A 23364-nucleotide genomic window follows, 5' to 3' on the forward strand; every position below is an offset into this window, starting at 1 on the left:
AGGTGTGAGATGGTACCACATTGTTGTTTTGATTTGATAATTAGTGACTTTGAGCATGTTTTCATGTGCCTCTTGGCCTTCCTTCTGTCTTCTTTTGAGAAGATTCTATTTAAGTCCATTGCCCATTTCTTTATTGGCTCATTTATCTTCCTTTTATTAAGTTGTATAAGCTGTCTGTAGATGTTGAAGATTAAACCTTTATCAGTGATACTATTTGCAAATATGTTCTCCCATATAGTGGGCTTTCTTGTTGTTTTGTTGATGGTTTCTTTTGCTGTAAAAAAGCTTTTTATTTTGATGTAGTCCCATTTGTTTATTTTCTCTTTAGCTTCCATTGCCTTAGGGGCAGTATCAGTGAAGAAGTTCTTTTGGCATATGTCTGAGATTTTGCTGCCTGTTGATTCCTCTAGTATTTTTACAGTTTCCCATCTTACGTTTTGTCCTGTATTCATTTTGAGTTTATTTTTGTGTATGGTGTAAGTTGGTGATCTAGTTTCATTCTTTTGCATGTATCTCTCCAATTTTCCCAACACCATTTATTAAAGAGACTATCTTGACTCCTTGTATATTCATGCCTCCTTTGTCAAATATTAATTGAGCATAGTGATTTGGGTTGATATCTGGATTCTCTATTCTATTCCATTGATCTATAAGTCTGTTCTTGTGCCATTACCAGGCTGTTTTGAGAACAGTGGCTTTGTAATACAGCTTGAAATCTGGTATTGAGATCCCTCCTACTTTACTCTTCTTTCTCAGGATTGTTGTGGCTATTCTGGGTCTTTTATTATTCCAAATGAATTTTTGGAGAGTTCTTTCTAGGTCAGTGAAATATGCCGTTGGTATTTTAATGGGGAGTGCATTGAACCTATAAATTGCTTTGGGAAATATGGACATTTTAATGATGTTGATTCTACCAATCCAACTCTTAGCTTTACATATCTAGGATAAGAATTCCAAAGTGCAGCTTGCAGATGCCAGTAACACAAACATGGTTCCCAGTGCTATCTGGTAAGTTATATGTCTATTTGGTCAAGAATGCAATGGACTTCATTCTCTTGTGTGAGAGTTTTGATAGGTCACCTTTTATAATTCACTTGCAACATGTGTCCATCTTCTAGTGACTTTTAGATACCTTACTGAAAATAAAAAAATATGGTAATTCATAAATACACATCCAGGCATTCAAAAGAGAATGGATCTGCTAAATCAGAGGCTAGAGGCAAGCCTCTACTCATGCTTTGCATTTCACTCCAGCTGCTTAGGAGGTTGTTTTAAGCTCTTTTCAGATGTCCTCATGGCCCAGGGAGTCTTGAGATTAAATCTCTTTTGACGTTTTCTTGTCCTTCTTAAAGACAAACTGGTAGAATTAGGTAAGAAGGAATATTTTTCTCAGTCAAGTAAGATTTTTCTGTTAAAATATAGTGATACACAAAATATATTTAAATTGGTGGTTCTCGGTCTTGCTCTACATTGAAATTATATGCAGAGAGAAAAAATAAGTTATAAGTAGAGCTTTAAAATATTAATGCTTGGATCTCCCCCTCATCTGATTGGTCTGGGTTAGAACCTAAGTGTCAGAATTTTAAAAGCTCTACAAGTGATTGTTTGTGCAATCAATGTTGAGAACTACTGACTTAAACCATTCCTTATTATGCCACTTCCTTTAAAAAAAAAAAAAAACACACACACACACAAACACAAAAACAACCCTACATTAGTACCTATTTTCACTGATGAAGATATATCATATGATTTTATTTATATGTGGAATCTAATGAATAAGACAAGCTAACAAACAAAATAGAAACAGACTCTACAGATTGAAAGCTGTCAGAGGGGAGGAGGTTGGGGTACTGGGTCAAAACAGTGAAGGGATTAATCAAAAGACTTATAAACACGTGGTGATTACCAGAGGAAAAGGGACTTAAGGGTATGTAGAAGATGGTAAATGGGGGATAAATGGGGTGATGAAAGGATGAAAGGAGAGTTGACTTAAGTGGTGAACACACAGTAGAATATACAGTTGATGTGTTATAGAATTGTACACCTGAAACATATAATTTTATTAACTGTTACTCCAATAAATACAATACACATTTTTTAAATCTAAAAAGGATTTTCATTTTGCCATTATAGAGGCAGTGTGCAGCTTGAGCAAGAAGCTATATATTAGGGTTCCTTTATGCTTTATATATTACTTGGTATGATTTGGTAGGTTATTTGGGGTGTTTGTAAAAGCTCAAAAAATTTCCCATGTAAATTAATGAGAATAGTTTTTTTGCTTTATATAATTTTAGTTCAGTATAAACACTTTAAGATAGTGGAGAAAACCTATATTAGTTATTTAAAATAACATAAATCTATTACCTTACATTTCTAGAGGTCACAAGCCCAAAATGTGTCTCAATGGGCTAAAATTAAGAAATAGGCAGGACTGCATTCTTTCTGAAGGCTCAAGCAGTAATCTGATTGCTTAATTTTTCCAGGTTCTTAGAGTTTGCCTATATTCTTTGGTTCTTGGCCCCTCTCCTCCATCTTCAAGGCCAACAAAATTAGGCCAATCTTTCTCATACTTTATCACTATGGTTCTCCCACTTCCTTTTGTAAGTACCATTGTGATTATATTGGCACACTTGGATAACTCAAAATAATCTCATCTCAAGGTCAGCTAATTCACAACTTTAATTCCATTTGCAACCTTAATTATTCTTTGCCATGTTACCCAATATATTAACAGTTTACAGAGAGTAGAATGTAGACATATTTGTGAAGCCACTGTGTATCTATGAGAACTTGGTCTCTCCTGTATCATCTGTAATAATTATATCTGGAAGAGAGAAAAGGGTTAGATGAAAGAAGAGAAGTATATACCAAAAGGAAAAAACCTAAATCAATTTTATATTTGGGACAGATTATTGCTTAGGTTCCCATTTAGCTATACCCAGTATATGTAGTCAATAAACACTTTGGACAGAGCCTAAAATATACTAGTCACTCTATAAATGTTGAATGAATGAATTGCTAATTATGTTCCCAAATATGTAGTTCCTCAAATTTTCTACACTTTTTGTCTTCAATTATTTGTGCTCTCCTTAAAAATATGATCACTATCCTATCAAACTAAAATCTTACCTGTGACAAAATTTGAATAAAGAGAGAAACTTAGAGGCTGAGGTGTCCAGAATAGAATAGGATCCTCAGGAACAAATCCAAGTGAGAAAATGAGCTGAGCAAGAAGAGTGTCTATTGCCTTCTGGGCCTCATCAGAGGAGAGCTGTATTCAGGGTTCACGATCTTTCTCATGGTGTCAGAAGTGAAGATAGTGCTGGACTTTCTGCACTGTATTTAAGGTTTAATAGATCAATACACCACATACTATATTCTATACAACAAAATTTCTGAAAATTAATAACACAAAGCAATTATTTTGTATGTGGATTAAGCTATCCCCATTTGGCTCCACTAAAGAACTGCATTTCCAAGTTCTTGCAATTCCATTTCTAATAAGGTCAATTTTCATTTCACATCTGTCTTTCTAGCTCAAAGAATTCATCTTCCCCAAATAATTTATATGTTCTTTGGGTCAAAAGAATGTGGTCATTTCAATTGGGTCTAGAGATCCTTATGCAAATTTAAATGCCAGTGAAAGACCACTCTTCTGTCAGGGTTCCTTATTATGTGCTCATTTCAGGAAAGTTGGGATTGGAGCAATGTCTACAAAAGTTTACTAAAGTGCAAAAAGAATGAGGATCCAAGATGGCGACTTAGATAAACACACCTAAACTGCTGCCACGCACAACAATTTCAAAACTACAACTAAAAACAAAATGTCTATCACCCAGAACCATGGGAAAACTGGCTGAAAGGAAGCTCTACAACTAGAATGAAAGAGAAAGGAGCATTCAGGGCACAAGAGCTGAAAAACTGAGGTACAGGGGCACGAGTGCGATACAGGCAGGTGGCGGATCCTGGCTGATGGAGGGTGTTGCTTTCTTCAACCCAAAGAGAGACAAGCTCCCAATCTCTCTGAAATCCAGTTTCTGGGTTGAAGCTAGACTGTCTGCAATCGGGTCAGAAAGTGAGGGTTGCTTGCTTGCAGGGCTGCATGCAAGAATAATTGTTTGCTGTGCTGGGGCACGAGACTTGGGGACACAGTCAGAGAGGCAGAGAAAGCTGACTGGCAGCCATCACTGTTTGCCAGGCCCTAGCCTAAAGATGCCCTGAGACTCTGCCCTGCACAATCTACAAACACACCCAAGCTCCAAGCAGCGGCTTTTGCATGTGAATGGCCTTCTCTATTACAGTTTAACCTAGCAAACTTGAAACCTGGTGCAGACAGCTCCAAAGCTTCCAAACTCCAAGCAGGGAGGAAAGGACTGTGGTTCTCACTGTAGCTCCTACAGGGTGGCCTCAGACAGTAGCTGAACTGCACCCCAGTGGAGATCCAGAAACTAGTGTATCTAATGGTCTGTGTGAGATGACACCAGATTTCAACTACTCTCATAAGGGACACATTCAAGAGATAGACTCAGTGAGCACCAAAGCCCCATGGGAACAAATCCTCCCCTATAAACGTGTCTCCAGCACAGAAATTCTTCCATTATAGACACAGTAGGTCCTCACAGCCAATTGGCCTGGAGGTAAATTCCTCCCAGTGACACCAACAACAATCAAGATTTAACTACCCTTGTTTAACTACAACAAGGGTGTACACACAGTCCACAAAGGGGTGCACCAAAAGTGTCCACATCAGGCAACTGGGCAGCTGACCCATTGAACCATATAGAATACCCAGGCCACAAAGCTACCCTACCAACACTGGGAAGCAGCGAAAATGCTGAGAAAAGGAAGGATATTTCAAACAAAAGAAATGGAGAACAAAAGACTGGATATAGAGTTCAAAACCATGGTTATAAGGTTTTTCAAGAATTTCCTAGAAAAGGCCGATAAATTTAATGAGACCCTCAAGGATATGAAAAAGAAATTAAACCAACTAGAAATTAAACATACACTGACTGAAATAAAAAATATTATACCGAGACCCAACAGCAGACTAGAAGAATGCAAGAATCAAGTCAAAGATTTGGAATACAAAGAGGCAAAGGACACTCTTCCAGAGAAGCAAGAAGAGAAGAGAATCCAGAAAGTTGAAGATAGTGTAAGAAGCCTCTGGGACAACTTCAAATGTACCAACATCAGAATTATTGGGGTGCCAGAAGAAGAAAGAGAGCAAGACACTGAAAACCTATTTGAAGAAATAATGACCGAAAACTTCCCCTACCTGGTGAAAGAAATAGACTTACAAGTCCAGGAAGCACATAGAACCCCAAACAAGAGGAATCCAAAGAGGACCACACCAAGACACATCATAATTAAAATGCCAAGAGCAAAAGAATCTTACAAGCAGCAAGAAAAAAAAATTACTTACAAGGGAGCACCCATATGATTATCAGCTGATTTTTCAACAGAAACTATGCAGGCCAGACGGGAGTGGCAAGAAATATTCAAAGTGATGAATAGCAAGAACCTACAACCAAGATTACTCTACCCAGCAAAGTTATCATTCAGAATTGAAGGGCAGATAAAAAGCTTCACAGATCAGAAAAAGCTAAACCAGTATTATATGAAATGCTAAAAGATGTTCTTTAAAAAGAGGGAAAAAGAAAAAAAAAGTAAAGATAAAAATTATGAACAACAAATACATATCTAACAACAAATGAATCTAAAAGTCAAGTGAATTAAAAATCTGAGAAACAGAATAAACTGGTCAATATAATAGAATCAGGGGCATAGAATGGGAGGGGATTGATAATTCTGAGGGGGAATGGGGTGTCTGTGTGGGGGGTACAGGAATAGACTGGACAAAAATCATATACCTATGGATGAGGACAGCGGGGGGAAGGGGGATGAGGTAAGAAAAGAGGGTGGAGTGGGGACCAGGTGGAGGGGAGCTATGGGGGGAGGGGGAAAAAGGAGAAACAATTATAATAATCTGAACAATAAATATTAATTAAAATTTTTAAAAATGAAGAAGAAAAAGAAGAAAAAGTGCAAAAGGAAATATGTGGTAGACAACAAATGCTTTCTGACTGTAGTTTTTGTGCATGCCTGTGAGACAACTTCCAGTACTCTCAGGGGGGAAAAAGAAGTCTTTTTAGAGATTTGGGACATCAGAATAGTGAGTGTTGGAGACTATCCACTTAGCCTAACAATGGATGTAATCACAATAAATGCTCTTGGAACCTTTTTTGGAATATAATAAAACTAGTATTATTGTCTTACATTAACACTTTTTTTTTTTTTTTTTTTTTACTAACTATAGCTATATTCAGCTTGAGCACACATCTCACTTACTAGACTTAACTCTCAATGATTACTAACAATTTCCAAAATCTACTTTCAAAAAAGAAGAGTTACTGCTACTGAGGATATTTAATGAATGTGTCCCTGCAACTAAGGCAGCTCTAATGGAGGTGTTGCTTGGCTGTTTTTTGTAGTTTTGTCTAATCTCTAAAATTATGCTTTGTATATTAAATGACTCTCAAAATGGTTTTTCCCTGAGTCTCACCAATGGCCCTAGTAAGTAAGGTTCATATCAATTCCAACCTTAAAGATGTGTACACTGAGTCCCACAAAAGTTAAGTGATTTGGATCTGGTCAAATGTTTTATGAGTGGTGGAACCTGAATATAACTGAAACCATTTTGCTTGGAAATAATGTACATCTTCCCAAATGCCTATAAGGAATGAAAAAGTATTTTCATTGTAGATTGTGCTTACTAGTATTCAGAAGTAATTTGCCAGTAACAGCTTTATCTCATTTTAGATGGTAGTGACTAAACTAAGAGAATGATGTAGGACAGTGGTCAGCAAACCACAGCACGTGAGCCACATGCGGCTCTTTGGCCCCTTGAGTGTGGTTCTTCCATAAAATACCACAGCCTGGCAAGTCTATTTTGAAGAAGTGGCATTAGAAGAAGTTTAAGTTTAAGAAATTTGGCTTGCAAAAGAAATTTCAGTCATTGTACTGTTGATATTGGGCTCTGTTGACTAATGAGTTTGCCAACCGCTGCATTAGAATAAGGGAAAGTGGATGAAGGTAGAATATGTAGAACTTGATACATAATTGTGAAAACTTTAAAAAGACCTTTAGGGTAGTCCCAAATTAGACCATATCTATTGCTTTATTGATCTAGTATCCCTCTCCAGACCTCTGGGAATTGTCTCTTTGGCTATCTCAACTTTATGTCCAAGCTCTAGATACTGTGTTGTCATGTGACCCTTCGCTTTGGGCCACATAGGAGTGTTTTAGGAGTGGGCATTTTGCTTGATTTCACCATAAGTCCCATTTCTCTCATATTTTTTGTGCTCTGCTTCAAGAGAACTCAATCAATCACACACCAGTAGCTATAAATTGCAATCCTGTAGAAAAGCACTGTCCAATAGATATAACATGTTAGCCCAAAATGTAATTTTAAATATTATAATTGCCACATTAAGAAAGTAAGCAAGTGGAATTAATTTTCATAATATACCTTGCTTAACACAGTACACCCAATGTTATCATTTTAGCAAGCAATCAATATTTTTTAATTAATAAGATATTTTACATTCTTTTTTTTTCTCATACTCAGTCTTCAAATTCCAGGGTCTTCATTATACCCAACAGCCAGCACATCTCAATTTGGACTAGCCATAGTTTTTTCAAGTGCTTAATAGCAACATGTGATGGGTGGCTGCCATATTGGATGGGATAACTTTAAAGGTCCAGATCTCCCATCACATGGAGAAAGCCAGCCTATAGGGAGAAAATAAGTCAGTGCACAGAGAAATGCAGATATGAGAAGCATAGAGAAAAAACAAGAATACTTGTGGCATTCAAGTCCTTGGTTTGGGGAGTTCTTAAGGATCAGCTACCCTCCCATCCAGAACCAGCCATAGCCTGGGGATGTTTTCTGTGATATACAAGCTCCCTTTCAATATACCACTTTGCTGTTAAAAGTATTATTTTCATTAACATTATTAAATTAAAATTATCTGCATTACCTTAAGGATGAACATTTTCTCATTTGTGTACCTATAACTCTGTTCTTAGCACACATTACTAATGAATTGCTCATTTGCCGCCTTTTTTATGGATTCCAAATATGACCTAAGAATCCTTCTCAACAATGCTGTAAGCAGCCACTATCAAGTAATTGGAGTAAAAATGTAAGTAAAGATGTATCTGCCACCTATGCTATATAGTTGAAATGTGTCTGTTTTATTATTTTCCTTGATGAATAATAAGAGAACCGTCTTTATGAACACATGAGACAGACCCTTAAACCTCTTAGAAATATTGTGTTTTCATATTGAAGTTAGGGGAGAAACATGACCTCATGGAATACAGGAGAACCTGCAATAGCTGAAGGAGACACAACTATAAATACATGGTTTGAACAGTTATTGCAGCCATGTATATGTTTTACCCCAGGTAGGTGATTTGGGATATCACTTTGGCATGCACAAAGTTAATCAATGTGAAATGTGGTAAGTAATCAAAATATTAGGAACTTCTGGATGCTTTTTATAACATATCCATCTCCTAAGTATTTCATTTTCTGATTATAATAAATATAATTCAATGAATTAAGAGAATAAAATAGTAAATGCCCTTATAAGAAATTCTGTAAATCAAACCTCTGGAACAGGTTTCAAATGAATCTGAACAACTCTTTGTGGTGCTGATGGGATTTTTCACAGAAGAAAATATATATTTCTGTAACTGTATCCAAATGAAACCAAAATCAAACAGGTTTAATTAGAAATTGAAATGCACAATCTTCCTTTTGCCATCTTAAATTTGTTAATGGACAGTGAAACTTGCAGGAGTCCAGATGCACTCTTCACTTTCTGGTTCCTTTGTATATTTTCATAAATTAGCTTCTTTTTGTAAGAATGTCATTTATAAAAGAGGAAAAGACTACATATTTTGAACTAAAGCATTCTGAAACAACCACACCTCAGCTAGTGTCATTAGAATAATTGCTGATACAATACTGCCCTCTAGCAATGGCTTAGGCTGGGCTTTTGCCCCAGTAGTTCTTTCCTCAGGCCACTTAGATACCTTCCTACTTCCTAGAATGTACAAAACAAGAAAGAAGTTATCACTTTGTCTAATTCCCTAATGAAAATGAAACAATAATAAAGATGAGGTTATTTAGGCTCAGAATGATCAAATGACAATTGACTTACCCAAGGTTACACAAGTTGTCACTGGCACAAATGGGATTGGAATATAGATTTTCATCTTATCTTTCTCTCTCTCTCTCTCTCTCTCTCTCTCTCTCTCTCTCTCTCTCTCTCTCTCTCTCTCTCTCTCTTCTTCCCTCTCTCCCTCCCTTTCTCTCTCTTTTCCTCCCTCCCTCCCTCCCATCTTCCTCTTTCACCTTCCTTCCTTCTCCTTCTCAGGGTAGAGGGTATTGTGTTTTTTGAACTTGCTACATAATTGGCTGTGGAAACTTTTAAAAGTTTTGGTGATTGGGTTATAGAAAAACTCTGAGCTTAATTAGAATAAGAGGATCTTAGCCTAATGAATGACCACAATGATTTACTTATTTCAGTTACTTTAGTTTTTGGTTGAAGGAGAAAGAATCCACAGGGAAGAAGTCACATTTCTCGCAGGGGTCTTCAAACTTTTTAAAGTGGGGGCCAGATCACGGTCCCTCAGAGAGCTGGAGGGCCGGACTATATGAACTACTAATTCCTACTGTAACACCTCGGCTGTGCTCACTGCCCAAAAAACCTGGCGGGCAGGATCAGACTCCTCTGCGGGCCTCATGTGGCCCGCGGGCCGTAGTTTGAAGACCCCTGAGAGCATCTGAGCTTTCAGCAACCCCCAAAATATAAGCCCACACTCGTCTTTTATCTGAGGCAATCTTTGTTGCAAAGGCAGCAGTTGAAAGACAGTTGTTATGGGTCTGGGTGGGGTCATGATAATTTGCCTTTCTAAATCCCTCCCCCAATTCTGAAAAGGTTTGAGACAATAGAATAGTTGGTCTGCGCTGGAGAGCAAAAGGAGCAGTAGCACATCCCAAAATATTCTCTAAAAGTAAAGCCTCCAATGATATTTATGGTAATAAGTTGCAAGATGGTTGAGTTTGTGATAAAAATTTGTAAAAAGGGAAGCTCAAAATCATTAGCCATCAGGGAAATATAATTCAAAACCACAACAAGATTCCCACTAGGACAAGTGTTGAGGATGTGGAGAATTTATATCCCTCATATACTGCTGATGGGAATCTAAAATGGTGCAGCCAGCCTGGCTGATGTGGCTTAGTTGGTTGAACACTGTCCCATGCATCAAGAGGTCATTGGTTCAATTCTAACATTGTTCAGGGCACATGCCTGGGTTTTAGGCTTGATCCCCAATAGGGAGAGTGCAAGAGGTAGCCAATCAATGTTTCTCTATCATCGATGTTTCTATCTCTCCCTTTGCCTTCCTCTCTAAAAATAAATAAATAAATAAATAAAAATTCAATAAAAACATTTTAAAATAGTGCATCCACTTTGGAAAAACAGTTTGGTAGCTCCTCAAATGGTTAAATATAGACTGTATCATATGTAGGAGAAATGAAAATGTATGTTCACACAAAAACATGTGTAAGAATCTTCATAGCAGCAGTATTTATAATATCCAAAAGGTGGAAGCAACCAAATTTTCTATTAGATGTTGAATGTATAAACATTACACTAAGTGAAAGAAACCAAACACAAAAGGCCATATGTAACACTGGTGGGTGGGGGGGTCCCTCAGCTCGCAGTCCAGGATCCCTTGGGGGATGTCCGCCTGCTGGCTGGTGGCAGTCAGACATCTTCTGAAGGGTCCTTAGCACTGCCACAGAGGCAAGAGAAGCTTCTACCAACACCCCCCCCCCCACACACACACACACACACACCGCTGTGCTCTCCAGTCATGTGCCCAGCTTCTGGCTGAGTGGCATTTCCCTTGTGGGAGTGCACTAACCACCAGGAGGCAGCTCCTTCATCAATTGTCTGCCCCCTGGTAGTTAGTGTGTGTCATAGCGACCAGTCATCCTATTCAGTCGATTTGCATATTAGGCTTTTATTATATAGTATGTGATTCCATTTGCACAAAAAGTCCAGAATAGGTAATTCTACCAAGAGAGAAAGTAGATTAGTATTTTCTAAGGGTTTGGAGGTGGGGATGGAGTGATTGAGGAATGGAGAGTGACTGTTTAATCATTAATGGGTATGGGTTTCTTTTCGAGATAATGAGGAAATTCTAAAATTAGATTATGGTGATAGCTGCACAATTATATGAATATACTAAAAAGATTAAATTGTATACTTTAAATGGGTGGATTATATGGTTTTTGAATTATATCTCAATAAAACTCTGACAGATAAACAATAATTTTTAAAAAGTTATTAGAGGATATTGTGGGAAAGCAAAGGATAGTCTCTTCAATACCTATTAATGCATCAATGCTTAGACTAGTGAAATTCTCAGCAAAGGTAGTAAAGGGGTAGGAGTTTTCTTTTCTTTTTTTATCTTGCCAGCTTCCCCAAGACTAGCTCAGCTCAAAAGCCAGCCCCTTTCATATGAATGATGAACTGACTCAGTCTTTGTCAGAAATGTTTATTTCATAGTGATTTTTAAGTGATAGTTGAGCAGTGTATAGAATTAGATGTTCACAAATTTACTATTCATATGCTGTGCATATATTCCATTGTTAGCTTGCCTATATCTCTTTGGACTCGACCACATCCACCTTGGAGGATTCGAGAGTTTGTGGATCTGCCATTAAGATCCCTCCTCTTTTTTGCATCTGGGGATTTCCCTGTCTTTATTTCAGGCTCCCCAGCTAAAAGTTTTTTCTCCACATTTCATCCAGCATTTTTTTGAATTTATAATGGAAGAAGCCACTCTAAATTATCTCTATCAAGTAGCTTAAACTAAAAGTGTCTGGTGCCTTATTAATGTGTGCACTTACCACAATGTTAGAACTTGCATCACCTTCATGGGATGGGGGGTGTTGGAAGGCAGGGGCTAGGATTACCTAAATTATTGATCATCTTTCTTCCTTACACACTTCTTCAATTTTCTGAGAGATAAGTGACAAAGAGGGAAAAATAAGTGCTGAGTAAGAAGAGCCAGCTCTTGGGTGAAAGCACCAAGATCCCTCCCACTTTCAGAGTCTTATACTCTTCCATATATGCCTGGGCCCAAGATGTATATTTTTCTCAATGGAAGTAAGCCAGGAGAGAATCTTAATGTTCTTCTTAGGCCAGAGCTCAGAACAGAGGCTGCTCCAATATGGGGCTGCAGCCAGCCCCTAGAAAGAACCTCCTTGAGCTCAGTAGTATCCCACAATGGTTGATTATTTTCTTTGAATGTTAAAGACTTTCCCCCAAGTACCCATAGGAAGATTCATATCTGGATCTAAGATGAGGGAGGGGGAAAACAGGGCCATTTTTGCAAAGGTCTCAAACTTTATTACCTTAAAATGTTGGCTGCTATTCTCTGCAAATTTGCTCAGGAGAACAGGGTAAGTCTTCACAGTAGTCATATGACACTGAATAATGAAGCCATGTGTATATGGTAGAGTGGTGGTATGTAGGGTAGGGGCAGCAGTCTGTGACATGTTCAAATCCCAGTTCTTGTACTTTTAAACTTTTTAAAATCCTCACCTGAGGATATTTTTCCCATTGATTTCTAGAGAGTGGAAGGGAGGGAAAAGGGGAAGAGAAATAGAGAGAGAGAAACATCCATGTAAGATAAATACATCGACTGGTTGCCTCCACTATGCGCCCCTACTGGGGCTGGGAACCTGCAACTGAGGTACGTGCCCTTGATAGGAAATTAAACTCATTCCCTTTTTTTTTTTTTTTTTTTTTTTTTTTTTTTTTTTTTTTTTTAAATTTCCCTGTCTTGATCCAGTTACTTAACTTCTCTGTGCTACAGATTTTTGGTCTATAAGAGGATTACTGAGATCACCCACCTCTCTCTGCTGTTCAGAAGATTATATAGCATGACAATCCAGATAAAGCAATTATTCCATAACTTGGGCCCTTGGTAAGTGCTCAATAGATACTAATATTAAACTATGGTTTTTGCTATGCTTTAGTAAAGGCTTTACTTTTAGGTCCTACCCCACAGTTTAAATAGAACCCCTGAAGTGAGTGGATTTTGAGTTATGTCCCAATTTAGCTCTCTCCCACCTACTGCCCAACCTCTTCAGGGCTAAGCTTAGGTTTATACTACCTAATAAAAGATTAATATGCAAATTAACCATCACTCCACTATATTCACAAGCCACTAGCCAATCAGAGTGAGTCTGCAAATAAACCCAACCAAGATGGGTACAGCCACAGAGAGCAGGAGGGAGGCTTGGGTTTCCCAGGCAATGGAGGAAGCCAAGCTTTCCGCCTGCCCTTGCCAGCCTAAGCCTCCACTCAAGGCTACAAAATTTCAATGATGGAAGGTAAACAAATCCAAACAGAAATAGTGGCAGCCACAGAAAGAGGGGGAGGCTAGGGTTGCCCCTGGCAATGGAGGAAGCAAAGCTTTCCACACACTCTGGCTGGCCCAGGCCTCCACTCCAGGCTACAAAGTTTCAATTATAGAATGTACACAAATTCCAACAAAAATGGCTGCCTGCCAGGGAGCGAGCAGAGGGCTTGGCTCCGCTCCAGGTTACAAAGTTTCAATTGTAGAAGGTAAATAAATTCCAGATACCAGGGCCTCCACTTGGGTCTCCAGGGGGCATGGCTGGCCTGCAAACCATCACAGGCCACTCGCTCATGCCACTCCATGCCCCAAGGGAACCCCCACCCTGATCTGGGACACCCTTCAGGGAAAACCAGCTGGCCCCCACCCATGCACCAGGCCTCTACCCTATCTAATAAAAGAGTAATATGCTGATTAACCATCACTCCAACACACAAGATGGCTGCCCCCATGTGGTCAAAGATCCTGCCCTTATGTGGACACAAGATGGCCACCACAAGATGGCTAGCAGGGGAGGGCAGTTGGGAGGCACCAGGCCTGCAAGGGAGGGCAGTTGGAAGTGATCAACCCTGCAGGGGAGTGCAGTTAGGGGTGACCAAGCTGGCAGAGGAGGGAAGTTGGGGGCAAACAGGCTGGCAGGGGAGCAGTTAGACATCAATCAGGCTGGCAGGGGAGTGGTTAGGGGGTGATCAGGCTGACAGGCAGAAGTGGTTAGGGGCAATCAGGAAGGCAGGCAGGTGAGCAATTGGGAGCCAGCAATCCTGGATTGTGAGAGGGATCCCAGATTAGAGAGGGTGCAGGCTGGGTTGAAGGACACCTCCCCCTCCCTGTGCATGAATTTAATGCACCAGGCCTCTAATATATAATAACAAGTCTTACATTTATATATCTTGCACTTTATTTTTCCAAACACTTTTACAACCTTTATCCCCTGAAGCTTTGAGGTTATCAGGATGGTGATGAGTATCCCCACTTTGGAGAAGAGGAAACTAAGGCCTGGAAAGGTAAAGTGGTCTGTTTATAACTAACTACCCAGCTTATTAGAAAGAAAGACAAAGGTGCTTAAAGTTAGGCCTCCTCTAATAGCCATTTCAACCCCATACACCATCTATTCTCCTATAACTCCTCCAATAGATTACAAAGGATCAAGCAGCCTGCTTTTCTGTCTCACAATGCTTAAAGATGCAGTTTTCAGACTAGGTGAGAATGAAGGAAATATGTGATCCATATGTAAAAAAAATCTCTATACTCTGAGGTAGGCCAATTTATTTTATCCGTAATATTCTATTATAGTTGGAGAACAAGGTTGATAATGCCTTAAGGTCTCAAGCCTGTTGGAAGAAATAAGGGGGAAGAAATCCTATATTTGATCTGACCAAACTAGTCAAGTATAGTGGAATCTTAGCTAACCCCAGTGAGAATCAGAAATGTTTGGAAACTCTCTGAGTCATTGGTCATTCGGTGGCAGATCAAGCCTATACTTGCATTAGAGAAAGGGGTCTTTAGAGAACCTTTTATTTTTTCCAAATTAAATAGCAGATTTATTAAGAGAAGGTTTTATATACTATGGGTCCCTGAGGGGCAAAGACAGAGACCATGCTGTGCGTGAAAAGATGGCAGAAGGACAGAGAAACAGGACAGGGTGATAATTGCTTTCCACCTGGACCCCAAGTACTTGGTGTGTGGAAAGAGTTCCTTTCATCTATTCACAAGGATGATAATGATTTTCAAAGAGATCTGTGGACTTAAAGTGCTTAGGGCCAGGGTTAGAGACCAGGAGAAAAATTTGGAAATCAAAACAGAAGGTTGGAACTTGATGTTTTTTGTTCTCTGGGCATAAGAACCAGGTCTGAAAGTCTAAGTTAGGAAAATCCAGGTTGGAGCAATAGGCGGGGGGGGGGGGGGGGGGGGTTGCTGTATGAAGAAGCTGAAGCCCCTCTTATCACAAGAGCCTCACTGAGATATAGGATAGAAACAATACTGTTTTGATGTTCAGGTGACAAAATGTGGCACAAAATGGGGAGGAAAATTATTACCCCCACTCCCCAATTCTACTCCCTACCTCTCATGAACCCATCAGTGGTTTTAGCCAAAGCTTCCTAAAGTGAGAACAGCACGATTCAAGCCCCTTGTGGATTTGCAGAATCCACACCTCACCCCAGCAGGGACTTTTGGGTTCCCATAGCCAGAGGCACCCACTGACAGTGGGGCAGGGCAGAGAGGCTGCCCTCACTTGGAAATGTGGTAAAGGCAGGGTAGGAAGCAAATAACAGGAAAGGACTATCTAAGAGTAAGGGAAACTGCCAGGGTCTCCACAAATAACTGGAGGAAACCTTCAAGTTATTGAGATTTTGTAACACACAAGTGGAACTGGGGTAAGTGACATCTGAGTTTTTACAGTTTATGGAACCTTATTTTTACCCATGAGCCAATGAAGCATGGATAAACTTGAAACACCATTTTACAGCAGACAAAATAGTCTCAATTATTTGGGCATATGATGACTCAGCTCCATGTAGACGTTGAGTGGCTCTAGAAACATTTCTAAATATAACCTTTTGAGTGGGTAGCAGAGCAGAGACTGTGTTCCAGCAGGGTATACATGGGCTTCATATGTTCCATTTATCTCTAGTGATGTTAGCTTTAAGGAGTGGAATAACATTAGGAAGAAAAACAAAGAAAAGAATGTTATTGTTCTCCATTTAAAAAAAAACAGTTTTAATTTTTAAAGACACTTTCCTTCCCATACAGGTTTTCCAGACACAAATTGTAATTCTGTATCATCAATATCTTTTTTTCAGTAAGAGTAAGGTCAACAGTGCTTTCTGGAGCTAAGAGCAACCCTGGCTGAAAACAGAGATCCAAAGTTCACTAGGGCCTGCACTGTGCCAGGTGTGAGTCAACAGGATCCCCAGAGGCCCATAGTCTCCCTGCCTGGAATTTAAGTTTCCCAACTTATTTCACCCCTTTCCCAATGCAACAGCACTAATGATGGATGTATCTGTTGGCAGCCTGCAGAACCATATTCTTATCTATATTACCATGGGGCTGCCAATTTGTCTGCCAATCTTTGTTATTGTGTGTGTTTTTTTTCTGAGAATAATTTTCCTCTTCCTAGAATCAGACCCAGTGTTTAGAGTAATGGAGCAGCAGACTTAAATTTTAAGAGGGTTTTGGTCTCTGTCCCTCTCTATCCCCTCTGCTATAACCCTAAAGTGATTCATCTGATAAGTCAGTCACCTACACTACTCTCTGACCCCTTCCCCAATCTTGCCTCTAAACTGTTGCCAAGTTTGCATTCTAAAACATGTTTCTAATATGTCACCTACTTTTTTAAAAAAGAACTTTGAGTAACCCAATTACATGGACTATGATTGAATAAATTGGTCCCATTAGTATTACATTGCCCATTTTGTCTTAATAACCTTCACCACAATTTCAACCTATCTTACTTATGTATTTTCTTGCTTATTATCTGTCTCCTCCATCCACTGGAATGAAGTTTTCATTTAATGAGTGTTCTTACCTGTCTATCCCAAAAACAGTGGCTGGTACATGTTAGATAATGTTGATTGAATGACGGACTCAATAAATTAAATTATGTTAGCAACAGTTAATTCTTTTTTCATAAATGAAGTTTATTTACTTTTATGATTACAAATGTAATGCATGCTTACTGTAGAGAATCTGGAAAGTACAGGAAAGTAGAAAGAAGAAAATAAGAACACCAATAATCTCACCACCTGAAGGCAAACACTGCTCACATTATGTTCTATCTATGCCTGTTTAATGACCAAGACCCTTGTCAAGAGTACTGGCCATGAAGCATAATAGCCAATGGGGAGTGAGGGTAACTAACAACTGACAGAATCACCCAGAGGTCATAGCTAGGAATTTGATACTGAAGGACAAGACAAGAGCCATACACAACATATCAAGAGGTCAGAAGCTGACAACACAATAACAATTTGGGTTAAGGTAAGAATGTAGTCAGATAGTGCTTGTCAAGGGTTTAGCCCAGTAGCTGTCACAAAGTACACAATCAATAAATGTTAACCATTACTATGATTACTATGGAGCAAAATGAATAGTTCAGGATGGAGACTATAAGCAGGGCAAGTACCCTGGAGACCCATTTTAGATGTTGTGAGTTAGGGCATATAAGGGCAAGTCTACTGGGTAAAAAGGATTGTGTAGGAGTGGGCATCATTTTCCATACAGACTCCCCTGCCAGGTGAAATGGGTACCAGGGAGTCCTCAAGTTTACCTGGTGACATGAGGCAAGACACTCTAAGGTGTTTTTGAGGTAGGACATGGTTTCTCCTGCCTAGATATCTCCCTGGACCAAGAACTAAAACTGGCCTTGATGGTGATGGGAGTTTAGAACTTCATACATCAAACACTTTTGAAGTCCACACTCTGATTGTCAGGGCAAGTCACAGGCATATGGGGTAAAAGGGGGGGAGGCTCAAGGGGGAAGGCCACAAGGTTTATGATGTAATTAAATGGAATGATTTCAGGAACCAGTCCTCAAGTTAGCAGCCGAGTCAGATATCACAGAAGATTCCAGGGAACATTACTTGTTGGTAGAGGCCTTCTGATGACCTGCGCTCTGTCGAAGGTGGTTGTGTAGACCCTCTTGGGGGTCTTTGTGCTCTTTCAGGTAGTAACAGCGTTTGGGAACATGCTGGTGCTGATAGTAAGAAAAAAAAAAAAAAAACAGCAGAGGTAAGAGCCATGCTTATAGTGATAAGAGTGTTCTGCTTGGATACTTTCAGGAACCTAGCAGACCAAGGAACTTGGTTAATGTACCTTACTTATAAAAAAAAAAAAAAAAAAAGTGTGACAGGATTAGAGTAGCCAAATTTCCTAGTGACCTAGGTCCATAACACATGTGGCTGTAGGTGAGACCCAGCCCCCCAAAGATGACTTCTCCCTTAGAATTGGACTTGGAATAAGTAGAGAATTGGAACTGAGCTCAGCTGACTCCCACTAATCAGAAGACTTAGTACTTTAACCATCCTAGGCCTTCAGTAACTTAGCCAGCACTTTGCTCCTCAAAGTGGTTAATACACTTAAAATGATTACAATAAGCCAGGCCCAGTGATGAGACTCCAGGTTAGGGGGTACGGTCAAAGAGCTCAATGCCTCCCCCATGCCTTTTCCTTACTCTACTCAAAGATGTTTTCCTGATCATTTCTGCCTCATTTTTCTGCTCAAAAACCTCGAGTATATTTCCCCATTATTACCTCCTCAGTCTGCTGATGAGAGTTCATTTCATTCTCCATTGCCTCTTCATTATTCCGCTTACAGGTTGACTGCAGAACCTGGCTTGAGGTGCCCTGGGAATACTTCTCTTCAGCCAGCTGGCACTCAATGTAGAGAGACCTGTCTATCAGTTCCTTTAAGCTGCCAGCCACCTTCAGAAAGATCTGTTCCATTTTGGTGGTAACAGCTTCCGAGAGTCCTTCCAGAAACCTGGTTCTTAGAATGGCACCAGACCAAGACAAATGTTGGGCCAGCAAAAGGAAGTCAGTGGCATACTGCCTGACTGACTTCTGGCCCTGCTTAGGGTGGCAAAGAATAGCACTGAGAATGTCTATCTCAGAAAGGGAATCATATAAGCCCTGTGATCTTTTCAGGAAAGATTTATTTTCATTTGAGAGGGGGGGGTTTCCTACCTCTAGCTGCAAGATGGACAATCTTTCTGCTGCCCCAAGATGAAGAGACACCAGAAATGCCATTTTCTCTGAATCATTCAAAAATCCCTTCATTTGCTTCTCCTCATCAATCTCCATCTCCTCCTCCTCCTCAGGGCCTGAACCCCGGGCTGCTTCCTGCTCTTCTAAAAGATAAGAGAGTGCTGGGGTTAGCATGCCAAAGGATGGAACTTCCTTTGGTGGTGGCTTCACTGTTTCGGGGTTTGTGGCAGATGCGTGTGTTGTGGGCTTTGATCCAGAGGTCATGGTGTTATTGTGAGAGGAAGATGTTTCTCCAGAGTCTGTGACTTTTATGTCCACAGTGGACATCATTCCAGAGACTGTGGCTGCCATTTGTGGTGTGGACATGGCTCCTGGGACTGAGGCCCTCATTAGTGGTGTGGATATTCCTCCAGAGGCCATGGCTGTCATTTGTGGCATGGACATCCCTCCAGGGGCTGTGGCTCTCAGAAATGGCATAGACCTCATTCCAGAAGCTGACGCTCTCATAAGTGGTGTGGACATTGTTTCAGAAGCTGAGGTTCTCATTGGTGGTGCAGGTATCTCTCCTAAAGTTGAGTATGGTTTTTGTGGCAATGACATAGATCCAGAACTTGTGACTCTTGTTTGCAGTGTGGACATTGCTCCAGAGGCCATGCTTTCCATTAGTGGAATAGGCATCTCTCCAGAAGCCATGGCTGGCATAAATGGCATGGGCATTGTTCCAGAGGCTATGGTTCTTACAAATGGCTTGGGCTTCCCACCAGAGGCCATAGCTGTTGCTTGTGCAATGGACATCTTTCCACAGGCTGGACCTCTCACTGACTCTGTGGGCACATCTTCAGAAGCTGAAGGTCTCTTTAGTGGTGTGGACATAATTCCAGAAACTGGAGCCCTTAACAGTGGTGGGGATGTCACGCCAGAGGCTGGAGTTTGCTTTGATAGTGTGCACATCTCTCCAGAAGCCATGGTCATCATTTGTGGTGTAGACATTGTTCCAGAGGTTGGGGCTCTCATCAGTGGAATGGACACCTTTCCAGAGGCTGAGGCTGTCATCTGAGGCATGGACATCACTCCAGAGGCTGTAGATCTCATGAGCCGTGTGGACATGGTTCCAGAGACAGGAGCCCTCATTTGTGGTATGGATAACCCTCCAGAGGTTATGGCTGTCATTTGTGGAATAGACAGCTCTCCATAAGCTGAGGGTCTCAGAGGAGTGACTATCTCTCCAGAAGATGGCTGTCTCATTAGTGGTGGAGTCATCTCCCCGGAGGCCAGGGATCTCAGTTTTGTAGTTGACATCATTTCAGAGGCTGGGGCTTGCATCTGTAGTGGCGACATTCCTCCAGAGGTCATAGATCTCAGGACTGACCTGGAGTCTTGGGTGCTCATTGCCTGTCTGGGCATCTTTCCAGAGGCTTTGGCTCTCGTTAGCTCTGTGGGCATTGTTCCAGAGCCTGGGACTCTTATTACAGGCATAGACATAGTTCCAGAGGCTACAGTTGTCATTTGTGGTGTGGACATGTCTCCAGAGGCATGGGCTCTCATTAGTGGTGCAGAGGCAGGATGTGTCATCTGTGGCAAGGTCATGGCTCCAGAAGCCTTATCATTCATTAGTAGTGTGGCTATCTCTCCAGAAGCTGTGGTTGTCAGTTGCTGCGTGAATATTGCTTCTGAGGCTTTGGATGTCGGTAGTGGCTTGGACAATTCTCCCAAGGCCATAGCTCTCATTTGTGGCATGGGCATCACACCTGAGGCAGTGTCTCTTGTTAATAGTGTGGACATTGCTCCAGAAGCTGGGGCTCTCATTTGTGGCACGGCTGTCACTCCTGAGGTTATAACTCTCTTTTGTGACATGGACATTGCTCCAGGCACAGGGGTTCTGATTTGCAGTGTGGACATTGACCCAGAAGTTGGGGCTGTCGGTGGTAGCATGGACACAGTTTCAGAGGCTGGGGCAGTAATTGGCTGTGTGGACATTGCTCCAGAATCTGGAGCTCTCCTTAGCGGCAAGGACATCATTCCAGAAGCTGGGGCTCTCATTTGCAGTGTAGACATTGCCCCATTGTTTGTGGTTTTCATAAAGCCTGTGGATGTTGTTTCAGAAGTTCTGGCCACTGTTGCATGTGTGGACACCACTCTAGAGGCTGTGGTTGACATTTGCTCTGTTGTCATTGTTCCAGAGGTTGTGACCATCATCAGCGGGTTGGACAATGCTCCAGAGTCTGAGACCATCTTTAGCAATGTAGACATATTTCCAGAGGCCTGGGCTCTCATTTGTGGTGTGGACGTTGCTCCAGAGTCTGAAGTTCTCACTGGCAGTGTGGAAATCCCCCCAGGCATTGTTGCTCTCATCCGTGGAGTAGACATAATCTGAGAGTCTATATTTTGTGTTAACTGGGAGGACATCACTCCAGAACTTTGGGCTGGCATTAGTTGAGTGGGCATCACTCTAGAGGTTATGGGCATCATTAGCATTGGGGACATTGCTTCAACATCTGGGACTGGCTTTGACAACGTGGACATTTCTCCAGCATCTAGGCCTGACTGGAGTGTTGTGGACATTGCTCCCGGGCCAGGAGTTGACATTAGCAATGAAGACATTGCTCCAGAGTCTGGACCTGTCATTATCTGGGTAGTCATTTCCCCAGAGTCTTGGGTACTTGTTGGATGGGTTGATGTTGCTTCAGAAGTGAGGGCTGACATTATCAGTGAGGATATAGCTTCAGAGTCTGTGCCCGACATTAACAGTGAAGATATCTCTCCAGAGGCCAGGGCAGTCATTAATACTTTGGACATTGCTTCAGTGTCTTCATCTGTAATTTGCAGTGGTGACATTGCTTCAGAGCCTGGAGCTGACACTGGCTGTGTGGGTATCACTCTAGGGTTTATATCTGGCATTAGGAGTGGGGATATCTCTCCAGGATCTTGGGCTAGCATCAATGGTGTGGACCTTTCTTCAGAGGATGGAGTGCTCATTATAGATGTAGGCATCACTCCAGAAGGTGGAGTTGGCATTGCCAATGGTGACATCTCTGCAGAATCTGGTGCCTCCATTAGTGTTGTGGACATTGTTCCAAAGTCAGGAATTGTCATCAGCCCTGGGGACATTAGACCATAGTCTGAAGTGGACAGCAGTGGGGATAATGTTCCAGAATCTGAGGTTGGCATTAGCAATGGGGACAGTACCCCAGAGTCTGCGTTTGGCATTAGCAATGGGGACAGTGTTTCTGGATCTGAAGCTGGCATTAGCAGTGGGGACAGTGCCCCAGAGTCTGAGACTGGCATTAGCGGTGAGGTCAATTCTTCAGAGTTTTGTAATCCCAGTAGAGGTGTGGACATGGTGTCAAATTCTGGGGATGCCATCAACTGTATGGACATCCCTCCTGGGTCTGATGCTGGAGTTGAGACTATTGGCTGTACATGAGATTGCAGAATTTGGGCATCTTCTCTGGTCTCTATCATTGGCCCAGAGAAGGTTGTCCTCCTGTTTGTGGGGTCATTTTCCTCCATCAGCATATTGTTGAATTGCTGTGTATGTAAGGGTATTGACATATCCACCTTGGCCACAGGACAGTGTGGAGGAAGCCCCTAAAGTGATGTTATCAGGGGTCCTGATGAAGCGCAACTAGCAAAAAAAAAACCTGTAAACAAGAAACAAGTTTAGCAGTCAAAAACAAATATCAAGAAAATTGGGAAACAGAAATGATTCATGATGGAGGCCTTTTGTATGTGTTGCCAGCTATGTAGTATCAGAGATGGGCCCAGAAAGCTGTACAACAATGAACAAATTTGAAGTTGTAGCACATATTCTTTCCACCACTATTCTTTTAAACCAAACTACCCAGTCACACAGCACAGCCTCTCAGTTTATAAATACTAAAAATGCCAGCAGCCTCAACTGCCAGGAGCCTAAGCAATCTTAAATCAAATGAAGCAGCAGCACCACCTTCTGGAAAATTGTGAGAAGTGCAGGTTCCTGGGCTATGTTTTATAAGCCAGCCCAGGAACCTGCACTTTCTCATCTAGCCCAGGCCTAGATATGAAAGCCCTTTGCTCCAGGAAAATCATTGGCTCCTGGGCTCATTGAGTATTGCCACTAGTTTAGTCCCTATTTTACTACTCTAATGTCCCTGAATATATTCCTCAG

At 41.1% G+C, this 23364-nt stretch overlaps 1 protein-coding gene across 1 annotated transcript; it reads right to left on the reverse strand.

Annotated features, from left to right (window-relative positions):
• Positions 1 to 17777: 17777 nt before the first annotated feature.
• Positions 17778 to 22790, reverse strand: RTL9 (retrotransposon Gag like 9). The gene is made up of 2 exons (XM_084870338.1): positions 18765 to 22790; positions 17778 to 18208 (listed from the first exon to the last, which is right to left on the reverse strand). Exons 1-2 carry the CDS (start codon positions 22767 to 22769, stop codon positions 18092 to 18094), a joined length of 4122 nt encoding a protein of 1373 aa, XP_084726464.1. The 5' UTR covers positions 22770 to 22790; the 3' UTR covers positions 17778 to 18091.
• Positions 22791 to 23364: the final 574 nt, after the last annotated feature.

The sequence above is a fragment of the Pipistrellus hanaki genome, assembly GCF_964339955.1.
Source record: "Pipistrellus hanaki genome assembly, chromosome: X".
Taxonomy (NCBI): domain Eukaryota; kingdom Metazoa; phylum Chordata; class Mammalia; order Chiroptera; family Vespertilionidae; genus Pipistrellus; species Pipistrellus hanaki.

Excerpts from the sequence above, each read along its gene's own strand:
- RTL9 (XM_084870338.1), bottom strand. The coding sequence starts at position 22,769 with ATGTCAATACCCTTACATACACAGCAATTCAACAATATGCTGATGGAG. Across the intron at positions 18,209-18,764 it reads CTCATCAGCAGACTGAGGAG|CACCAGCATGTTCCCAAACG; the intron begins GTAATAATGGGG and ends TCTTACTATCAG.